At 39.1% G+C, this 24,199-nt stretch overlaps 1 protein-coding gene across 5 annotated transcripts in view; it reads right to left on the bottom strand.

Moving 5' to 3' along the window:
* The window catches only part of LOC117435058 (MOB kinase activator 2-like), an 82,467-nt gene that overhangs the window by 4,890 nt on the left and 53,378 nt on the right, over nt 1-24,199 (bottom strand). For 4 of the 5 annotated variants that reach the window (XM_059002941.1, XM_034057956.3, XM_034057955.3 and 1 more), the window contains 2 exons: nt 4,637-4,797; nt 2,679-2,772 (listed from right to left, as the gene is read on the bottom strand). In XM_059002941.1, coding sequence (XP_058858924.1) covers nt 2,679-2,772; nt 4,637-4,797 — 255 coding nt within the window. Of the gene's footprint in view, nt 1-2,678; nt 2,773-4,636; nt 4,798-15,046; nt 15,236-24,199 lie in introns of those variants that run through there. The other variant, XM_034057953.3, reaches the window with a different exon arrangement.

Here is a 24,199-nt window from a genome sequence, read left to right as displayed (position 1 = left end):
CCAGTCAAACAGTGGAGATGCGTCTGAACACTGGGAAGGCACTTCAAGACATACTACAGCACACATTCTGTCCAATGCAAAGTGTACTCGGTACACTGTAGTGGGGGCAGTCACACTTGCACTGAAGACCACCTGTCTGCATCCCAGTTCACTGTATTTTCTATAAAATCTCCCAGGATTTTATCTGGGTTTATTCAAATAAATACAAAAAGTGATGCAAATGATTATTTTTTGCCAGTTTTCCAGGTTACAGATCAGGTGTAATATTGGCGGATGGGCGAATGTTTTATTTGGGATATGCTGGTGAACACTTATGGCACGCATTGGTTAACAACACAAAATGCTTTTTTTTAATAGCGTGCCTGCCTAGTCCAGTGGCTGCCAGGAGATAAGACACCTGGTGGAGCAATGTTTTTGTTTCGCTGGAGTTCTGAAATACCACTCCGACAGGCTGCATTCCTCCTCTGCTCTGTTCTGTATACAACAGGCAGATATATTTTTATCTAGCATAGGGGTTGTTTACATTTTAAATTTTTATTTTATTTTTGAAAAGCGATAAATCAGAAAATGTTCAGAAACGTTCGGACGAAGCCTTCATCGCAGAGCAGCTTGTGATGCACATCTCTGGATAATCCAGGGCTTGAAAGAAACGACATTCCCACTGGGACTGTATATAGTGGCTGCTGCATTCCCAGACAGCGGTCACATTCCCAGACAAAGCTACATTAAAATGCCTATCAGCAATGCAGTTGAAAAGCGTTTGGACCAGATTAGAGACAGCGGCACCAGTGATTTTAAACATGACTGACTGCTTACTTCTAGGGCAATTGATGGGTTTGAATAAACATTATCCGGGCATTATGAGGGCACAATAAATGCCCACTTCCCCTTCAAAAAGATGCTATTTCTCCAATAAAACACACAGTTCTGGTTGTGCACATAACAGTAGTCTGTGTACCCACCGAGTTTGGAAGGTGTTGTAGCCCCCAAGCCCACCTGCATAGTATCTTTCATTGCACTACTGTTAATGAACAAGCTTAATATTAAGGATATACTATTGCTTAGTATTCTAGTGACACCCTCAATGGAATTACACCCCTATTATATAACATTGCTGGGTCTGCATTATTCCTTATATTAATTGCACGTCAGTATTTAAAAGAATAAGGCTGCAGACAGATGTAAAGGATTTTTTTCCCCTTAGACTGGAGATAATAGATGCTTGGTGTTTGCATACTTGTCACAATGCTATGCTGAGGTCTTCAAAAAGGGTCACTGTGCTTTTAAAATTACTAATTACAAGGCAAACAGAAGGTTTACATGAACTGAGGGCTTCTTATTAAGTTCCAACAGGGTTAGCCAGCTAAACCAATAGGACATGCAAACTTCCTCAACCAAGTTACAGTAAAAAACATGAGGTAAGTGCATTTGCATTGCACCTGTCTCCAAGGCACTAAATCAGCTATGATTGTAAAGGAATAAGTCTGGAGTTCCTTGTAAATAATAGCTTCGATGGTGCAATGCTTGCCTAGTTAGATGAAGGTGGCTTTTTGATTCCCAGTAAGTCAGTGTATAAAACAGTATGCTAGGATTATATTAGGACTGCTATATACAATCATGGTACTCTATAGTGGTCCCAGATTGTTAAATAATATGCAGAATGTTTGCATACATACCAATTTATTGATTAGTTGTAGCTAAATTCATTACCGATTTCAAATCCAATCTATAACGTTTTTTAGAAAAACTATTTAGTTGCTTGGGCAATCCTCAACATTAGATAATGTCTGACACACATCTTGCTAGTTCAAGAAATGTATATTGCACGGTTCATGAGTTTCACAGAAGACTTGCTTGCAGGCAACTTTGGCAGTTGCCCTACATGTAAAGCATTTTTTTTTATTATTTCTTTGTGCTTGACTTTGATGAATCCCCTTTTCTTTCCCTAAACATTTTTTTCTAATACACACAGACAGGTGCATGCAGGTGCAGATCTCTGGCAGTACAAAAGGTGCTGTTAGATCTTCACAGCTGCACAAAGGAGAAAGCGACAGTACAAAGTTGTGTATTTCTGGCACCTCAAAAAAAAGCATAGTTGTGGTTTATTTTATATTACACAAATAACCCTTTTTGTTTTGGCTGGTTGATCAAGACATTTAAATCTCTGCAGCAATTTCCATAGTAGTCGGGGTTGAGGGCTGGATATCTCCGGCAACTTTGTACCAGACAGACCTTTGGACCCGTGCTCCAGTCCTCATTAGAATCGAGACGCATCTAACAGTTGAGCAATTTATAAATGTTATAAATGTTGCCTGCTGGCCCACTAGAAACATATATTCTATCCTCAGCTTGTTTTTATCTGAAACAATAGGGTTCCTCTGTTGTGTGGACGACACAACTCTGTTCATAGTTACAATTATATCCTCTTTGTTAGTACAGCTTCTTTTAGATACTTCCAGTCTAAGAGCAACCTTTTTGTGTTTTGGTTCAGCTAGATGTGGATTTGGGCATACTGTTGTAGTTGAGGTCTCTGTGTTGTCTCTGTCATGTGCATTCCGTTAGCATTTACAAATATTCTTTGTTTTCTAGGATTGTCACTGCGCCATGTTAATCTCATTGTAAATGTGTACTTCTCCGTCTACATTTTGGAAGACAAAAAACAAATAGCAGTTACTTACGTATTGCATGCGGACATGGCCTGACAGGTCTCCCCAGTACAAAACTCTGAGATTGTGCTATACTGTAGGTTTATGAGATTGAAGAAGGTTGTTGCTGTTAAATGAAAGAAAAAACAAAAAAGACAAAATATTGTTAAGACCGGTGCTAACAGAGATAACCACATTTTAGCATACCCCTGATACATACACACTCACGTCACTAAAGTAAATACTAGGTTTTCAAAATAACAACCACCGTTTTAATTACCGTTTGTGACACAAATCAAACTATTCACTGAACCCCAATTGCAAGGCTCCACTTTGCTGTACTATCACTTATAATGAGGTACAAGTACCTTGCAGCCTCTGTACAAAGACGCTTGCAATAGCACTGCTTTTCATATGAAGTGCTATACACTAAACACTAATTATAAGGCTTAGTCATTATACTGTTCTGTGTATAAGTTCATATAAACACACGCCCTCTATAATACGACGACGTCAAAACACTACTTTAGACGAAAAACAGGGCAGCTTCACAGTTAGCTTGCAGGTATAATACACTTAACACCACTGTAAAGGTCTTTGTTGGCAGACAATGCAAACCAAAAGGATACAGAGTTTGCCTGAAGAGAAATCTTTGTCTTATGTATGCAACTTATCTAACATCCCTTTGTGTCCCCCTTGCTGTATGAAAACAGGCAACAGCATGTTAATTTCTATTTTGACAACAAGCTTTTATTCATTAGGGCACTATAAAATGAATGAAGGCAATATCTCATTATTCATAACACTCAAATAATACTGTACGATATACAAAAGTAGGAAACAGAAACTTGGTAATAAAATTAGGCAGGACAAATGGAGGAAAAGCCCTTGTCTTCTGTATGGTGTAACACATTTCGTTTCAGCACTACAACATAGGAACATTACTGTAAATGATGTTTGAGCAATTACTTTGCTCAAACATCAATTGAAAATGTACTGAATTGTTTGGGCTGCAGCTGTAAGGTGACAGACATTTCATTCAGTACTACATGATCAACAGTACAATACAAGAACAGTGAGCCTCCGCATATCCGAACCACTTGGGACCGGAGCCTGTTCACATTGCTACTGATCGTCAACTGTATCATACTGGAACCGCCTACTCTAGTGTCCAAGTTATGTTTTTCAGGTTTATCAAAAATAAGTATACCGAGCATCAAAAGAAACTTATAACACATTTATATTTGGAAAAAAATAAGGTATATCAAATGATGGACATTGACTAAATGTTTTTGGTTTCTTTTTAATCACTCGATCACTCATCCTAGACCATGACACGCTTGAGTGACTATGACTGATGCATATGCACTTAGTGAGACAGTTGATTAGACACTGGATATGGAGTGATTTCAGCTATTGAATTGCAAGCTTGAATAAAAGCAATAAAAGAATCACAGAAAAAAAAAAAAACAATATGCCACATCTGTCAAGAGAGCAGCGCCTTCATGCAATCGGCATGTTGGAGGCTGGACTAGGGCAGCATACTGTGGTCCGGGGTCTTGGGTGCTCACAGCCAGCAATTTCAGACCTGGCGAGACGGTATAACCAGACACACTGTCAATGACAGGCCACGAACTGGGAGACCAAGAGTCACAACACCTGCCCAAGATCGTCAGATCATTTTGTAGCATCTTCGTGATGTCAATTGTTAATCAGCACAATAAAAAGTCACTGCACCCGCTCTAAAACAGAGTTTGTCATTTTTCGATCTAGTGAATTTTATCCAAATGTAAGTGATAAGTTTCTTTTGATGCTCAAATAGAAGTGAAAAGTTTCTTTTGATGTTCAGTATAATAATCCATAACAATAAAGAGACATGCTTATCACAGAATTACAGTATCGAAGTTGGGCTTGTACAGCAGCTATCGGCATGCATTTCATGGTATAGGTCAGGATTTGCTAGTCTGGTGAGGCCAGCTCCAGTGACTTACTATTGCTTGCTAGCCATTCGTTGAGATCGATTTCTCGGGGTAACATGACCAACTCCTTCAGGTCTATATCGGTGACCCTGACTTTGGTGTATTCGGTCTCTAGGTAGAGCTTCTTTTCCTCTGTGGGCGGCTTCTTACCATTGGGCTTCGTTTTAGACTTCCTGCAAGAAACACAAGGAAATAGAGAAACATTAACTTTCTCCAATAGCTTGCACAGCTAAAGGATAGAGAAAGCAGAGTAGTCTAGTGTTAGATGCTATACAGTAGTCAGGGATTGAGGCAATCTCTTTATGTTTATCAGAGTAACGGCACAAAATTCAGCTGTCTGGAACCGAATTACTTCTTCAAAATAGCACTATTAGACACAATATCCTATGCTGGTTTTAATTTACAAAACAAAGACGCCTGCTAAATATACACATAATAATAATAATAATAATAATAATAATAATAATAATAATAATAATAATAATCATTATTAATAGTTGGTTATATTATTACTAATATCAATTGTCAAAACAATTTGGGCCAGATTCTGTGTATAGTTTTATAAAAGGATAAACAAACCAGCCACATTAAATAAAAAAAACACTCCAGATAGAAACAAGCAAGACAAACCTAAAGGTGTATTGCACAGTATTTATCTTTATAAACAATAAACTGGGTTATTTGTTACACAACATTGTAACTTCACACTTTGCTGATTAACAGCAGGTACATAAAAGAATGAAGTTATTGTATTTACTTCCAGTGCTATTTTTAACACCTGAACTCCACTTTTACAACCAAACTGCAGATCTCAAACAACCCTCAACAAGGTCACGAGAGACAAAGCTGGGAACAGCAAATAAACCACACTGGAATTTCAAAATACATGCACACAGTACATACACTTTAACAGAGACTGCTGTTTACAATACACCATGAAAGACCAAGATTAGTTATTTCTTTGCCTGGTATTAATGTTGCTATCTGACACTCCAAGACAACTTCCTTTAGGAGTGCCTGGAAGAGAGGTGCTCATTGGTAATGATCTCCAGTCAACCAGTTCCTTGAGATCAGGATCAATGGTTTTCTGATGATCTAAACACTCATACCAATGCCATTTAAGAAGACAGAGGCCCACATTCATTTACAGATTTTGGCTTTCATCACCATGGTAATCAAAAGGGCCCAGTTTAAATGATGTAGGCTAAATGAAGATTAAAATCAGCGGAATTATTTGAATAAACCCCCAGGTCAAATAGACCTACTAAACTCAAGATACTGGCTAGTAGTTTTAAAAAGCACTGGTGTCAAATGATACAGCTCACATAAAAAAGGTATCATTGCACGTCTCTGTTTAGAAGCTGCTTCCTCTTGTGTACTGTACATCGAAATGCCACACCTGCAGTGATATTTTGCCCAAAAATAATAAACCAGCCACCTGGCTGTTCTATAGCGTATGGGGTGTACAGAGAGGGCTCTGTGTGTCCTGCAGACTGGGAGACGCTCCTGACCTTTACACAGCTGGCCTGTGAGCGGCTCTGTGTCATTCCTGTGGTCTGCCTGCCCTTTCCACACAAACCCCTCCTTTGTGCAAGTCTGCTGCTGTGTACTCTACCTGGGCTGAGTGCCTTTCAGTACACACCTCATCTGTATATACTACAGAGGACCAGCTCACAGAATTAACAAGAGGGGCTCTCAGCTATTTATAAATGGGCACTCGAGAACACTAGAGACATAAGGACTGCTAGCCCATATTAGTTCATGCATTAACTACTAAAATATCCAAAGACGCTATCAATGAAAGTTCATTCACAACCAAAAGCAAAGTATTTGATAGTATTAATGCTGTGCATGTTCCATCATATCTAATTCGAGCCTTTAATGCAGGATTTAAAAAAAAAAACACAAATCAGATTCTAAAAACTTCAAGTAGACTTTAACAGTCCATGACAAACTATTCTTTCAGCCAACAGTATTAGACAAGGTATCAGATCCCTTGCAATACAGTTTGTATTGTACTGTGACTGTCGTAAATCAGCATAAATGCTATGTGTTGTGGTTCTACTGGATCGTTACACCAAAATATTTATAAAGCATAAAATAACACAATTAAGTAGCATGCTAATATATGAATAAAGGCTTTTTCTTCTTTTTCATTGATTGTGCAGGTGTTTTTGTGCTTGTGTAGAGCATACCTGAACATGGTGGCCCAGACAAACAGGTAAGCACAAATGAAGCTGAACCAGTAATAATTTATTTTTTTGTTCCAAATGGAACTGCTGCCACCTAAAGCAGAAAGGAATTTGTTAAACAGATATCATGTGTTATATTTCAGTTTAAAATCAGGTATGTGCAATCTAACAAGACTATACTACTAATTTTCAAATTTAGATTCACTGAAGTATACATGTATATTAAAATTACTGCATGCATATTGTGTTCTTAGCTGTTTCAAGGAAAAACAACAGGGTCAGGTCTCCAGCGTCTCTTATAGTAAGGAAACTACTGCTAACGATGCCCTCCCCTGAGTTCAAGTCACAGAGCATCATATTGCCATATCTTTACAAAAGTAGCAAAGTCTGTACAAATTCATTCTTTAGAGATGAATGTAATTGGCTTGTGGAGACGATGACCTCATCAGTAGCCAATAACATACAAATGCCTGTGGGTTGGGTGGTGCAATCATCCATTGCTTACAGTGTATGCATGTTCAGTTATTGGGAGAATGGCAAACACAAAGATGGCATCCACGTCAATCAGATAAATAACTGTATCCTCACATCGTACCAGCCTGGGTTACTGCTTCATCAAAGAGAAATAGCAATAAAAAATAAAGATACTATACTGGATGACTGCCAGCCTCTGCTGTCAAATGTTTCTCCTTTTGTAATTGTTTTCTGGCATGTTGGTTTGAAGGCTGTCTAGAATCATATAAATGGTTGATCTATACATAGCTGATGGGTAACAGCCACGGATATACAGTAGGCCTAGGTACAGTATGAGTTTGCATTTGCACTGAACTGACAATGCTGCAAAGCAATGTAACTGCCCAACGTATTGATTACTACAGTGAATGCTCTCCAATTACAGTCCCTTTACAGAAAATGTCATTATTAACCAATAATTAAAACTAACAATTTTACATGTTTATCAAGTCACTGAAACTGCCTTTTTTATTCAAATATCACAGATAGGCTATCATTTAATATTATTGGTACAGTACTCTTAATATACTCGCCAAAGCTCAAATTGCAAGGTCTAGGTACCTACTTCAGACAACCTTTGGCACACCCACCCATTGGACTGAGTGTAAAATTGAAGAGATTGCTAGAACCCTTATTTGCGGCTCCTGTCCCAGCTTTCCGGCCTGTGTTCCTTTTAAAAGGAACCGTGTCTGATTCCTTGAACACTGCAGCCTGTAAGAAACCCTTTCCAGGTCTAGAAAGACTGCAGGTTATATGGAGCATGACTTATTTTTTCTTTATCAAGTACTTGCAAAATCCACAAGTTCAAAGTCATGCAATATTGGTGATGGTTTGATTTCAGGTATATAAAAGAAATACTACTGTAGCAAGGAAATGCTAGTCAGTCTGGTTCACCAATTTCAATGCTGAGGGACAGTTCTGGTTCAAAGAAGCATGTACCTACTGTAACTGATCAGAGCCAAGAATTGTTAACAAGATCTTCTTTGCCATATCTTTCAAACCTTGGTTGCTACTTTGCTACATTCGACCCACCCAGCTGTTAGAAAGTTTACAGGAGAATCACTTCTGCCACCTGGGACATTCAGCCTAAACTGTGCAGTTTGGGGTTATATCAGTTTCTAAATCAGTCCCACCCAGCTGTTGACCGGGTACGTACTGCCCTGATGGAGCTCCACAGCTGGGCAGCTCTGGGGAAGAAAATGCTTATGGGTAAAGGCTCAAATCACAAGGTGCTCAAGGCAATTCAGTGACTCCAAAATTTACAATAAAAGAAAACTACTTTTCAATGACGTTTGTCATTGAAATGATTTTTGAAGACACTGAAAATGTTTGTCATTTTAGTATTTCTAAATTCGGCACTACTGAGTGTTTAATAATTACTGTATGGATTACTCCAGAATTTCCGCAGCTATAAATTATTATCCCAAAGGGCGGTCAGAAGCCAATGCTCACGTCCACTGAATAACTAGGGGGAACTCCGACTCCCTGCTTCTCCTTTAATTGTCCACACTGACCCCTTCAATTATTACATAAACACACAAAGGATATCCTGCAGATTACTGAGAGTGAAGTCTGGCAGTGAAAATCATCTAGCCTCAGAGAGAAAACTAAATAGCTTCCAGACAATCTAAACTGAAAGGGGGGGGGGGGGGGGGGTAATTAAGGATTTGTAATCCCACCCAAGGACAGAGGACTCAATCCTCTTTAGTCTCCATAAACATAAAGCTAGTTGGGTGTGACAAAAAGCCGAAAACAGTGCACCAACAGACCTCTGGAACCATGCTTACTCATTTTGATAAGGTTTCCATCCCATTATGAGGAAATATTTAATTCTGTTATTCACCATAGTAAAGCAGGCTGTGTGGGTTATGTTGAGTTCTACTGTAACTGGAAGGAAGCTTTTCATCAAACCTCTAAACAATTAAATAAAACAGCACAGAAAATATGTAGATCATCATGTCTTCAAAACAATATGCCTACAGAATACAACATTAACTGACACACACACAGTTCACATTCCTAGGGGCCTTGGGCAGATCTTTCTCTGCATGCTCCATCCTGTCTGCTTTTATACACCGATGTTTCCGGAATTCATAGTGTAATTTCCTTCATTTGGGTCAGGCAAGGACAGCATCACAGTGCACCTGCAGTTTGTGGGATAAACAGAAGATGTTTGAAGATGCCGACCAAAAGTACTCTAGATCTGGTGCCGCCACTCATCACAGTGTACAAGATGAGGGTGATGTGCCTTGGGGATTATGGCAAAAAAAGTGTTTGTACTAATGGTAACATAAAAAGCACTAAGACCCCGGGGGCTTGATTCAGATGTGCAAATTAATCATTGTGTGGCCTTGGAGAAGACAGCTAACAGGCACAGCCAGGTTGCATTTAGTCTAATCAGATTTTAAATGACTGCAGTGTCCCAGTAGTTCAGTTTTCACTTGAAAACAAATTAAATCAATCTGTGCACTCAGCATGCAGAATGTATTCACGCTCCACTTTGCTGGCATTCCCCAGCATTAGTTTTAGTTGTATTAACACGTTTTCTCCTCCCTTGTAGTCACTACTTTTCACAATGTTACTCTGTGAGCCAAACAGGCGTGCCTCATTCAAGCAAAACAGAAAATACCTGTTGTTTCCAAATACGGTATCTTCAATTTTTTTTTTTTTTTTTATCATACTAAAATAAATACATTTAGAAAACACCAGAGGTCTCCCTTTAGGTGCCAAAACACACAAAGTCTTAAAAATAAAGTAAAAGCAAATAAAACAAACCTCAAACAAAGACATTAAAAACACAATTCTATTTCTGTAACAGGACATAAAGAGCAAGCGGGTTTGGCAGTGCTTGGGCAGCTAATGGCAACATTCCAGTCAAAGGAATCCAGAGTTCAAAGGCCAGAGCACCCCAGGAGAGCTGGCTGAGCTTTGCTCAGGTGACTTTTACAAGCCCCTGAACAATGACATTGTAGTGATGTATCCATATCCATTGCCTGCAGGGTTCCCTGTTGTGTATCACTGCCCCCACCTCCCTCCCACCTCAAGCGCATAGCTGACACAGCTTGGCATTCATTATTTACAGCACTGTGTCCGGTGCTGGAAGCATACAATACCTTTTATGGCAAAATTTGCTGTGTAAGAGAACCCATGGTGAAAAAAAAGGAAAGAATAATATTAATGTTCCCTGGCAGAGAACACACTTTTTTCCCCTCCTTGAAAAAAAAAAAAAATGAAAAAAAAGTTTCATACCACCAATTAGACCTGAACAGACTGGGAAAGTGTCACGTAGGAATGCATTGTATCTCTATTACGTGAAAGAGTGCATTCACTTTCCCTGGGCTTGTTAATTTGAGCACCATGAAAAATACAGGGGGGACACTAAAACTGATGTTCAAATGGAGGACATGTCATTTTAATGCATTTACATGTACTTTCATGCATCTATGGTAAAGGGAAAATACGTCAGTTTAAAAAAAATAAATAAATAAAAACAACCTCGTTCAACAACTTGTTAATTGAACTGCAGTGTTTGTCAAGATCTGTTAAACATTACACATCAGGGCAGGGGAAGGTGCTGGTAGGTACACAAGAACAGATGCAGCTGAATGCGCAGCCTTCATGTTAATTATCAGGGAGGAAGCAGTGTTGACACAGGTGAACCGGCTGCAGCAGGGGTAATGCACCCACTGCCTGAGTTCAGGCTTTGTTTGTACCTCTTCATGTGAAGGCATCGACACCGCACAGCCCACACTCCCCTTTGATTAGTTGTCAGAACTTGTGACAATAGCAGGACTGGCACCGGATCCAAAGGCTCTTTTGTATGCACAGTGCAGTGAAAATAGACTGTGTCCTTCCCTACAAGCAGGTGGAATTGAGGGTACAGTCTGGTACTCTGCCTGAATTGACTACCAGCAAAGATGCTCATTCATTTCACAGCAGTGCCTAATGCTTTAAAAGTACTGTACCACATGGTATTTACTTTAAGATGGTATTTACTAAGGACTGGTCTGGAGCTTTTACATTTGTTATGCTTCTTGTGCTTCAATAGAATTTTGAATGTTGTATAACCTCCATCTGCTGTAAGTGCCCCTCGTTGGCCACAAGGTAGGGAAGTGAATTATGTAATCTTTTATGAAGGTGAATACAATAAATGAGAATTTCCAGCTGCAGTGGTACAAAGACCTAGGCTTACTAAACCCGTGCTGGCCCATCAGTGCAAGTATTGTGAAAGTTATAAAGTTTACAGGCAAGGTAAAATTGGATATCTGACACAAAAAGTCTCAAAGACACCGTTGTTATAAACAATACAAGAGGAATGTATAGCAGCTGGACTACAGGAACTTCAATAGTTGCATCCAGAGCAGGAACAGCTCTGTCAAATAAAAGGTTGCAAGATCGGGAGAGTTTGTTGAGCGATCTCTTAATATAACATGAAAAACAATGGTGCCACCTCCTAGCTAGCCTTAACTGTTAGTTATTACTTTGTTAACTTACTGTATGCACAGCTGTAATTACCGGCTGTTACACAAAACCTATTTAACAGACATAAGTGTGGATAGAAACCATGTTAAATGTTATTAAACTCGCTGTTCACCTCAATCTCTTATTAAACCACAGCCAGGAGGGTCTACCCCTCCCACTCCTCAATTCCAAAAGATACTCTGACTTCAGAACAAAAAGTATACACGCTTCTCACTGTTAAACCAAATTCCTTATTTTATTGCTGTGTTATGCAACCTGTAGCATTTGGCCCCTCCGCAGTTCTGAGAAAGATCTCGAAATCTTGGAATAATGACCTAATTAATTCAAACTGTTGCTTGAGGGACTAGACCCAAGTGTCACAGACTTGCTTTAGTTGTGTCTGGACATTAAATGCAACACACAGTAGAGGTTCTATTTCACTGATGCAGCCACTGCAGAATCCTACCATTAGCAACCAGGATAATTGGTCAAGTATTGTAACCCAGTATCAATACAGCCTGTGATATCGTACATTTTCGATTCATAAGATTTAGCATTGAAACATTATGAAAATCCTTAACCAGTTAAACATGCTACAGAAAAAAAGCAAAATAAAAGAATAAAGTAAACAGATGTTATAAACTGCAACAGTTAAAAGAAAAGAAAAAAAGGCACGAGAGAATGTTACATGTACAGTATGCTAATAGACTTTTAAACCGTCAGTCGCAGTCAAAATATGAATTTCAGAATAACAAAACAAGTTTCCTACTTTACTATACCAAGTTTCAGCAAATGTTGCCAGATTCTGTGTAGATTCCAGTACTCCCGGCTAATGTCACACAAGCCACTTAAATATCCTGGGCTACGCATGTGTGTAATTGCTAACTATAGTACCATAATAGAAACAGATTCAATGTTTTTTTTTCTTTTTTTTTTCTCCAAAAGCCACAAGCTGCTAAATACCACCTTTTAAGCCAGAGTCTGCCATTACAGAACTAAAAACAGAACGGACGACTTCCAAGGATTATTGCAGGGATGCCTGTGGATTAAATGCATTTTCTCCCCAGTCTCTCTGTAACAGGCTACTCTTTGTGACTTCCCTAAACTACAGTTTGTGCACCGAAAGCAAAACTACTGTACAGTGCATCACCTCAACAACATACACCTGTAGTCAGACGATTAAAAAATAAATAAAGGACACAGATTATTATGTTTCTGAAGTAAATGTCAAGGCAATGGCAATTCCTGTCATCTAAACTTATTCTATGATGTATTCCAAAGTGGTTCTGCGTGCCTGTGACAAAGTAATGCTGTGCATTTGAAGACGTCTCACAATCATGTTCAATTTCATAAAGAAATGATTCCAGAGTGACCCTTTACCACATCCCTCCATAGTTAACTCAACTGAAGACCCTCTTGGCTGTCTAGTTTGTTTACATTCTCGTATTGGTAGTTTCAGCTGTACATACAGTAAACAATAGTACAGTGGTATAATCCACCTATCCTAAAAGCATGCAGGAATTGAAATCTCTGAATTTTACTTCCTCTAAACATGATATTACAAAAATATGATTCCCCCCCACCCATGTATGTGCGATCCACCATTCTCCAATAGCCCCAGCAACACCATCTGCACTTCCAAAAACTTCTTCAGTTGCAGCAGAGAGCTCCAAGCACTATTCAAAGTGAGTGGAGTTTCCGAAGGCACTTTCCCAAAGTTACTCACCAATCACCAAATCACTGAGACATAAAACGAGGGGCTTTGTTGAACAGGAAATGAATCTACATTTATATGCGTGACTATTCCATTCTTCATCAAGATTAGCAAATTACAGTCTACAGCCACTGATTTGCTTTCGTATCCAAACTGATTACACCCCAAAATGCTAAAGATTGTTTCGACAAATGAGCATACTGTAGATCTTTGTATTTTAATTCTCAAGCCTTGTATCTGTAGCATTTATTTTAATTCACCGGCCTCATTTGAAGTCCCACATCAAATAAACTGCATTCATTCAGTAGTGGAGAAAGAAGGGGAAAAAACCTGCAAAAGCACTAAAGCTTTGTTTCCACTATTACATGTTTTGCCTGTGAAATAAAAAAGAATAAGTAGTGTTAATAGTCTTCCCTGGAAACGTCTGTATTAAAAGTGGGTAAAATAACACAACCATGTTGTCTTTAGCCGTTTCTTACACCGAAAAGAACCCCACGAAACTGAAGAAAAATAAATGATTTTACAGACCTCTTCAGTGAGGAGGCTAAAACAATGCTAACAATTTGATAATATAAAACGTTTAGCCGAAGAACAGTGGACTAACGACTTGCTGGAAGTGGCAGTTTACTGGTAACTCTACCCCACATTGTTGCTTATCAATTTTGCATTACTGTAACTGCAAATGGGTAATGGTTTTAAAGTACATTTCCACCAGCACCAGCTGCCTTCTCCGTTGTTTCGGCTGTATCCTTTTTGTAAAGGCCACAGCCAGTCCCCAGTTTGGTAGGCAGCTGTTTTGGTGGTGGAATGTTGGCTACTGTACATCTGAATGTTTAAGACACTGCTTTAAAACTATCAGCATGTGCTCTCTATGCATCACACCTTGCTAGACCTACAGTAGAAGTCAAATGTACTACTCTTCTGTACTTGAGTAACAAACATCATTTGTTCCAAGTCTTCATACAAATCGAAACAAGTAAAAGAAACAAAAACAATACTGCAATGCAGTGACACTAAAGACAGACAACACAAACTTCATCCTAAATAATCTGCCATTGCCTTCTGACATTCCTGAATAAAAGGTACTGCTGTACCTACTGTACAACTGCTTAAATTAATGAAGGTGCAGGATACAGAGCGTGGCATACTGGAACATGTGGCGCTTGCGTAGTTAAAATTAACATTAAACCTTTTTATTAACTTATTAAAAACGCTGAAAGATGTTTGTAGCATAGGATACACTACATGCTACTGCTACATTCACTTTACTGTATATATTCCTGATATCGTTCACTACTATTTTGTTTGTTATATAATATAATTTACAATTCGTGCACAACCAAAGCCGTTATAAAACCAAATTTCTAACAAACAATATTCTGTACAACGACAAGAATTTCTGCAACGGAAACTTCCACATAACAAGCGTACCATTAATTCTGACACGCCGGCTGTACAATAATGGATTCGCATTAACGTCAACGGTAACTATAAGTAACTTTGGTATAACATATGTTTAATTAATAGTATTGTGAAATTTACCTTAAAACTTTTCCCACTGCTTGAAGGACCATTTTACAGCTTAATCCGCTTTTGGGGCTAGTTTGGGAGTGCATAGCCTGTCTCTCTCCCGAGTGACTACAGTGATCCCCAACCATTGCAAATACTGTAAGACAACTTCCAAGCTGCTGTTACACTGGCGTGTTTGAAACTTTGAATACATAAAAACTTCTTTCTCTGGAAACGAACTACTTGAACTAGATTTATGTTGCGTTCACGTCCGGCCCGCCTCCTCTGGTCACAGCCTATCAGCAGATCGGGCAGGCGGGGCAACGGCAGGAGAAAACAAATGTGTGTTCGCATACTGCTTGCAGTCACAGTGGCGTGTTCAAATTTCCTAACTCCCACAATAAATGGGATATAACAGGCACCAAGTCAGAGCGAAACTGAGTAATATGGTTGCAGTAACTGAGACCCCTGGATATTTTTATTTTTGTTTTTCCCTTAAGATTACAAGGTAGCCTCATTCATGTAGCATCAGAATAATAACGTACCTTTACGGTTTTTTTTTTGTTGTTTTTTTTTTAAAAACTGAATAATTATGTTGTTCTAACTTTTATATTTTACTGCAATACATCAAATAAAAGTTCGTGAGCGCAATGCACACGCATTATCTTCGTATTTAACATCGTGGGTACAAAACACTACTCTTATTACCATTTATTTACATTGGGACGAGTACCACTGAATGCACTTTAGTATAGTTTATATAAAAACATCGCGTATTTTGCAAGTAGTAGATTAAAATAGGTGGGACGGACGACGACGACTACACATAGGCTCTATACATAAAAAATTGTATTTATTAACCGTATTGGGCTCGCATTGCAACTACAAATCTATCGGAATTTTAGTCTACTCAGATTGCCACTGTCAGACCCTCCAGTCTACAGCTGCGATAAACTGTTGTGCCAGATCACCATGGAGTGGCAGTGATGTATCTATCTGTGCCTGCCTGCGGAGGCACAAGCCTCACAACTCAGCATTTAATCTGAAACCAAAGGTTGGGATTTCTAAAATCAATTTTGCCCCAAAGGGATTTGGAATCCTTCGTTATTGCCTTTGGGACTGTTGCTGCTAAGGTTTTTTCTTGAAAATATTCAACTGTTGCCTCAAAATAGCAAAAACATTTTTTTAAAAAAAGGGTTTCCAATGTTACCATCCAGTATTGTATAAGTAAGGACCTGCCAAATAAGCACTTAACACAAACTCTAATAGTTATCAATATATGTTGTCCACTGTAACAATAAACTGGCTTCCAACAGGCAGATAGCCTATTTTTTATATATACATAATTGACCTGCATAAGAGATGAATCAGTTATGTGGGGTACAGCCCATTTACACAAAAACGAGCGAGGTATGGCTATAGTTTGTAAACCTGCAATATGAGGTTCAACTGTAGGAAAACGTACACGACACTGATTTGGTTTATTTTTGCTCCAGCCCAAACCAGGCCAGTAAAAGTAGTCCTTGAAAGTAGTCCTCGTTTCCATCTCTAATGTAGTACACAGTGGGGCTGTAAAAAAATGAGAAACACAGCCACCTTCTATAGGGGTGTAGGGCTACAATTACCAGCCAGGACAGCACTGGTAAAGCAATGTCTAGTAGAGAGAAGTGTCAGCTAATGCTTTCAAACTCCTTGAAAGAGTACCCATACTGTAGGTAGGAATCCCAGATAATGGATGTACTCATTTACAACTATGTGCAATATATTCAGACCATTTTCTAATCTGAAAGCAATAGCTGCAAGAAACAACTTTTATGCATGTAGGGAGACCACATTTAAATAAACGTTGTGGGTTTTTGATTTGCTACAGAACACATATACTGTAATTAGGATAGTAAACCGATGACTAAAAAATAAATATTAGGAAAATGTATCAAGATGATATAAAAAAAAAATGCCTTTAACAGTTCAGAGTGGGGAAAGGAGCATTTTGTGCTATGGTTTGGTTCATTGATGTGGTCGGGATCTGTTTTCAGTGCGCTCACTGCAACACACCAAGCTACAGGATATGAGCTTGTGGTTTGTCAGTTGCAGCAGCAGCGAATGAAAGAACACAATTGGCTCCAGGCCCTCCTGAAACCTTACTCTGGGTAGCAGCAGGATTTGCATACTGAAGAGGCACGTCGATTCCTAACTTCCGATTGGACACAGACAGGAGACAGACTGGTTGAGCGGGAAAGCCCAGCTGTACAGATCAAGTCTTCATTCATAGTTACTAGATAACTAGGAATAATTATTGTTCCATATCTGGTGGGCAATCCTTTTATAAAACTTAATGAGATTATTTCTGTAGCCAGACTCCGTATTTAATAACTGTATGAACAGTACAGTACATTTAATTTTGATATATTTTTTTTGCTGCTTTTCTATAATTGAAGCATGGCTCTAGGCTGCTTTTCCAGCATTTGTAACACAACAATGTCTATTGGGACAACTCGCTTGTTATTAAATTAAATTCTTAATAATTTAGTTGCGGGCAGCACGGTGGTCAGCTCCAGGGTCCTGGGTTCGATTTTGGCCTCAGGGGTCTGTTTGTGTGGAGTTTGCATGTTCTCCCCGTGTTCGTGTGGGTTTCCTCCGGGTACTCCCGTTTCCTCCCACAGTCCAAAGACATGCTGGCTAGGTGGATCGGCCTCTCTAAATTGCCCGTTAGTTGCCCTGTGATGGACTGGCAGCCCATCCAGGGTGTAGTCCTGCCTTGCGCCCTGCGTCTGCCATGTTAGGCCTCCGGCTCACCGCGACCCTCTATAGGATTAAGCTGTTACAGATAGTGGATGGATGGATGGATGGATGGATGGATGGATGGATGGATGGATGGATAGATAGATAGATAGATGGATAGATGGATAGATGGATAGATAATCTAGTTGCATGCCAAACAAAGTTTTACATCATTAAAAAACAGACATTTTGAAAACACAGTAGATCCAGATTCAGTTAGACAGCAATTCCAAAATACAAAGTAAAATGGTGGCACTGTAACTTCTGCCCAATAATGGTCATCTGTCCAAAGAGGACAGAATTTGTATGGAAGATGATGCCCCAGTTCACACTGCCTGTGAAACACAAAAATGGAAAGACATTTCGGGGCATCATAACTCTACCATGGCCTCACCTCACTGGACATGAACCTCACTGAGCACATGTGGGCTATCCACGACGGAAAGCATCCCAGTAAACTCACTTCCCAGGACTCCCTCGTATAGATGCTGTGCCAGGAATGGGCTGCAATCCCGCAGACCAGGACTGCTGATCTCGTCCACAAAATGAGTCAGCGCGGTGCTGCCTTGCATAAGGCACCGGGCTGCACCACAAAGTGCTAACTCCATCCATATTTTGCCTGTGCTATGTATGGTTCCAGAATCAACAGGTGTTCTTTCAAACTTGGGTGTCTACTTACAGTACTTATGTTAAGTCTCTGTACAATATAATACTTTTTTTCTGAGCATCTGACAGGTAAATCAGTTTTAATGGAAATGAATGCATAAAATGCTGAATCATAAAATGTAAAATGTAAAAAAGTTTTAGGTAGATAAATGTTTGCACACACTTTATATTGACTGCTCATTTCTTTCAAGCTCTTTCATTTAACAATCTGTGATAAAGACATGGTTTAATGGTAATGGTTTTCTTGTTTTGGTTTAGTCCACCTGTTTCCACACTGCCATAATTAAAAGCTTTCAAACTACTGTGACCTAACCAGTTATTTTTATGTTACTGTATGTCTGTCTCATGTTTCGTTAAACTTGTCCTTTTTAATGATCATTAGGGGTTAAAAAGTATAAATATACTTCGCAAAAAAAGAAAGAAAGAAGGTGTTGCTCGAGAGAAAAGCTAATATTCTCTAAATAAAAGGCACACCATACAAAGAAAAGCAACTAAAACATTAATTAAGTGTTCAGACAAAAAGAAAAAAAAAGTCTACACAATTGCCGGTGGCTACTGTTTCATAACACAGTATAAATCAAACCTATTTCTTGAGATGTTCCAGAAAGAGAATGGATATATTTTGTTCTAAATTAATTTATTATTAATAAACGCAGGAAACATAAAATCATGAGTCTTTAATGCAGTTACTGGTGTCACATCACAAGACCAGCCAACCCAACAAAAGTAATTATAAAAGACATGAGTCATAATCTAAAAATGGAACATTGGCTTATTAAATACATGCATTGTTTCCGTCAGAACACATTAAATAAAACTTGAAAACTGAGATTTCTGGTTTAAAAACAGACTTACTTCTTGTAAATGTTAAAAGGAGTACAGTGATTTATTGTATTTTACTGTATATCTTTTGGGTCAGGTCCTGACAGGAATTGGGAAAAAGACTCCCAATTGCATAGCAGTTTGAGCCATTGCAGGTTTTCCTAATAATTAGACACAGTTGCGCCCAATTACTCGGCATGTGAAACCTGGAATGGCTCAAATCTACATGGAAATGCCATGAAATGGGTGTCTTATTTCTATCCTCGACCTACAGCACTGTACTTCAACAGAATATAATGGTCAGTGGCCTCACGGGTATTACAATACAGTAGTACTAATAAACAACCTTCGTAATAGACAAACATTTCAAAAAGAAATATTCATCTTTATTACCAAGTTTCTTTTTACTATGTGCATAAGAACGTAACTTGACCCCTTTTCAAATAATTTGAAGGATGCCCATTAAATCAGGAAATGTAAAGTAGTTACATTCAGCTGTTTTAAATGTTCCAACATCCAATGGAACCTTTTCTGTTTCACATCAACTTCCATAGTGCAGGGGTGGCCGAACTTCCTGACCCTACAAGCTGCACACCAACATTTTCATATGGCTGAGAGCTGCAAGTCACATACTGTAAAACATTAACTGTTTGCGAGCAAGACAACACTGGTGTTCTTCCACTATTTCTGTTTATACTGTATATATTATGCACTTTAGATAAAATATATTCAATTATGGACGCAAAATACAATAACTGCCCTGATTTCACCAAAAACACCGCAGCCACATTTTTGTCGAGCTCTTCCCTTGAAGACCAGAATGCTCGTTTTAAAAAAAACAAACAAAAAAAAAACACTTTTGTATGACTGCTGCGTGTATTAAATACTTTTGAGAGCTTTGTGGATGACAAATGCACTGTATTTATTTTTAAAGGGATTAGGAGTACCTGTTCATTAAACATGCATTCTCTAGTCTAGCGCCAACACTCCAATTTTATAAAAAGATTCATTCATCTGAATAAGGACGTTTGGCACGAGCGATATTCCATGCCATACAAAACTTGTGCTGTTACATCAGCTTCTTTGCTGAACGTCAAAAGGAGCATCTGCTGACTGCCGAGGTGTGCTTTTAAAAGAGGCTAGCTCGTTCTCCTCAAGACTGATCCAGGAGGATAGCTGGATAAAAAAAAATGTTGATTTGTTTCATAATGACGTTTGAGGTTGCTCGCCTTGTACAGAGGGATTTGTTGCTGATGAGACAGAGGTTTACCACTGTTTTCAGTGAAAGCAAACTCTTCCTCCCATCCTGGCTTAAAGCCTCATTCTTTTGTTTATTACTCGTGGATGGTTTTGCTCAATGCCATTGTCTCTACACGAAAACGACTGAGCACTTAATTAAATTATGAAATTCACTTTCAACTGCACATCCGGCTTTCACTCGAGGTGATCGAAATACTCATGCACCAGCGCGCGGTCATCAAGTGACGAAATGTCCTTGCAGTGAACATGCAGGCTCAAAAGAAACTGAAGGAGAGAGAAAGGGAGAGAATAAAAGAACAATAAAACAAATTAATACAGAGAACAAAAATAATGAACTCATTTCGAGCCGCAAAGCGTGCGTCATACAGCATTTCACCAGGAGCCATGGTTTGGCCACCACCATAGTGCATTAAACAGTCAGGCCTGTCAACCTGTACCACTTTTTTGCCCATCACGTGGTGCGTCCGCCCACCCCCCCACTCCTCCCCAGCAGCACAAAGTGTTGCACTGATTTTATAAAATCACCATGTGCGTCAGACAAAGCATTTAAAAAGGGGGCATCTCTTGAAATTGTCTTGAGACAATTCCGATTTTTATCACCTGCAGCTGAACCTCATACATGGACTACAGTCATGCAAGTCAAGGCATGTTGCTGCAGTGTTTGTGATCTTGACTACAAATCTCTTCTGGGTGATCTGAGGCTCCAAAGAGGCTGCCAGACTGCCTTTTTGGAATGAAAGCAGCTGCTGGCTCGGAGGCAACAGCTGCAGAGTGGCTGCTTTGTTGGGGTTGAGGATCTGAAGGCATTAGGGCTGTCTCACAGACTCAGGGTGAGACAGTACAGTGCTGTGAAGTGGGGCCATTCCATGAAAAGCTGGCTCTTTCAGGTCAATTAATTAGCAGTTGGCATTATTCAGGTATAGCGTAGTTAAGAGTCTACAAAATGTACTGTAAATACTGAACAACTAGTTTGTTCATAAATAACCACAAAATACTAAAATCATAAGATAGAATCAAATTGAAAAAAACAAGCACTATTACTTCACAAACATTCCAATGTCTTAACCAGAACTAATTCGCTATATTTATGTTACAGTCCACGAATAAAACCCTGTACAGTCACTTTGTACAAGGTCTTGTGTTGTTTGTACAGCATGTACTTCACTGTGCCCACAGCAAAAGCTTTTCACTCTGCAGCATTGTTGTTAACGAGTCTCTTAGGCCAGGAGATCACCCATTCCAAGAGCACCAAAGTGTACTTGCAGTCTAAACCAGTCCCCATAGAACAGGAGCTGTTTGGAAGCACTGCCCTCACTACAAAACACCCTTCCCTGCTCTTCAGACTCCTTTCCAAATTAACACTTTTTACGACCTATGATGAATCAACCTACAATTCGGACATCTGGTCTGCAGCTATTGTTTTGAAGGGAGCATTTTTTTGTTGCCGCAATTTCTAAGGAGGTGGTGGAGCAGAGGGATTGGATGCCAAAGGAAAAGACTCTTCCGTACAGTACAATGCTGGTCTTCAACTCTGGCTCCAATCTAGCCTGGGGATTACCTCATAATTCTGTTTGGACATAAACGCCACCATCTGATGTCCTATTAGAACTAAAAACAAATTAAAAAAAGCTCCCAGGTCTTCTTGCCTTCAAACTGGGTTTAAATCCACCTTTAGGTCACAACTGAGTTTGGTCGCATCACAAAATCACCACCCAATTAAGCACTAAAAAACCCCAAAAAAACACACATCTTAAAATCTCCATGCTTTTATTGCTGTTTTAGCAATACACTGATAAAATGCCTAGTGTTTTTTTGTGGAGTACCTACTTCACTGTGCACAGTCCCTCTTTCTCTCAGGACAATGGCAGGGGTGTTCAGGTCTGGACTGTGATTGGCTCACTCTAAATCATAGCAGTAAAGAGGGGTCCCAGCGCACCTGGAGACACAGTGTCTGACTCACTGGAGCCACTGCTCTTTGTCCATCACTAAATTAAATTTTAATGAAAGTCTTAATTCTACTAACAAGACACTGAGCTTAACTAAAGCACAACAAATTCCTTCAACACATGGCATAAAAAAAATAAATAAAAAAAAATCGGTCAGTTTGGGCCTCTCAATTTCTATTACAGTACATATGCTGCAATTCAGGGAGCAGATGATAAATACACAGTCTTAACAGAGCAATCCTATTTGCTATGTTTTTTCCTCCTGCACTAAATATTGCTACATCCATGTTGGCAAGGCAGCCTCCAGCAACCCAAAAGGGCTGCCAGTAAATGATTCATAATGCCTAGGGTGCCACAGCATCAGGCAGGTTGAGACAAGCGCTCTGCTCACCAAAAGAAAGGTGTGCAGCATTTTGTAAAAAAACAAGAAGCTGGCAAAGAAGCGAGGACTTCAATGTGGTTCAATCTCGCTCTAGGCCAGTGGTTCTCAAACTGGGGGGCCAGGACTGTATCCTGGGGGGGGGGGGGGGGGGGGGGGGTTAAAAGGTTAAGTTTTTTAATTTTTTTTAATTTATCTATATTATTTATTTATTTATTTAATTACAGCATACATCTTAACTAGGCTATACTGTATAACAGACAGATACTTTATTTGGGCTTTATTGGCTACTTTGATTGGATCGCCAATAATACTTCCACCAATCAAAGGATTGCATACAATACTCATAGCAATCCCATCCTCTGTCAGACTGGTATACAGAACAGATTAAAGAAGCGCTGGACAAGAAAAATAATGTGTCAGATATCAAAGCAGATATGAGAATGGCAGTGAAGTCAATTTGCTTGAAAACATTAAAAGTAGACCGGACATTTCCATCAATGGATTTAAAAAATGTGGAATTGATGATTCGATCAGAAACCAAGAGGCAGTGTAAACTGCCTGCTACTCTAGTAGGACTGTTATTTTTTATGTTAAGCTTTTGTGTGTGTGTATTTTCTTTTGTTTTTTGGTTTCTTTTTGTTTGTTTTTTACAATGGTTTAATAAAGTAACTGCCAAAATTGTTTGTGTCAGACTTCTTGAAAGTCTGTAACAAAATGGTTGATTGTCATAGTCGATACATTGTAGATACGACTATTAATGCAGGCATTGTGCAGGTATCGCAAAGTCCAGAAACAAAACAAAACGTTAAAACGTTTTGCAGCGTATGAAACTGAGCTGATTTTGCCAGTGCTTGCTAGTCTATTAACCAGTTCGAAATGATTTCCACTGTGACGTTGTGAACCATAGTTTTAAAACTGAGAGGAAACAAATGCTTATCCTAAAAGTTTAATGGTTCTTAAAATTAAGGGCCACATAAGAATGATAAATACTGTAACTGATTAGAAGGCCTTTTTTGTTCTCCAAGTTGCTGCAGTTACATTGTAGATGCTGTAACGAGTTACTGTAAATGAGATACTGTTTTAGCAGACAGATTTAATTAAGTAAGTAAACATTTATTTAAATGTTTTTGGAATTAAACATATAAATGATTTTTTTTTGTGAACGTGCTGTGAAAAATATCCCAATGTAGCAACTCCGCCGAATTTAATGCCTGCCAACATTTCCCATTTATACGGTATATATTAACTTAAAACAAATCTTTATACCGACACCTCCAGGCATGTCAAAGTTTGTAGACGGCGCTGTGCATCTGACTGGTGCCTGCATAT

This window comes from Acipenser ruthenus, chromosome 28, assembly GCF_902713425.1.
Source record: "Acipenser ruthenus chromosome 28, fAciRut3.2 maternal haplotype, whole genome shotgun sequence".
Taxonomy (NCBI): Eukaryota; Metazoa; Chordata; class Actinopteri; order Acipenseriformes; family Acipenseridae; genus Acipenser; species Acipenser ruthenus.
Note: the sequence above shows the minus strand (reverse complement) of the source record. Positions and strands in the feature narration are given on the sequence as shown.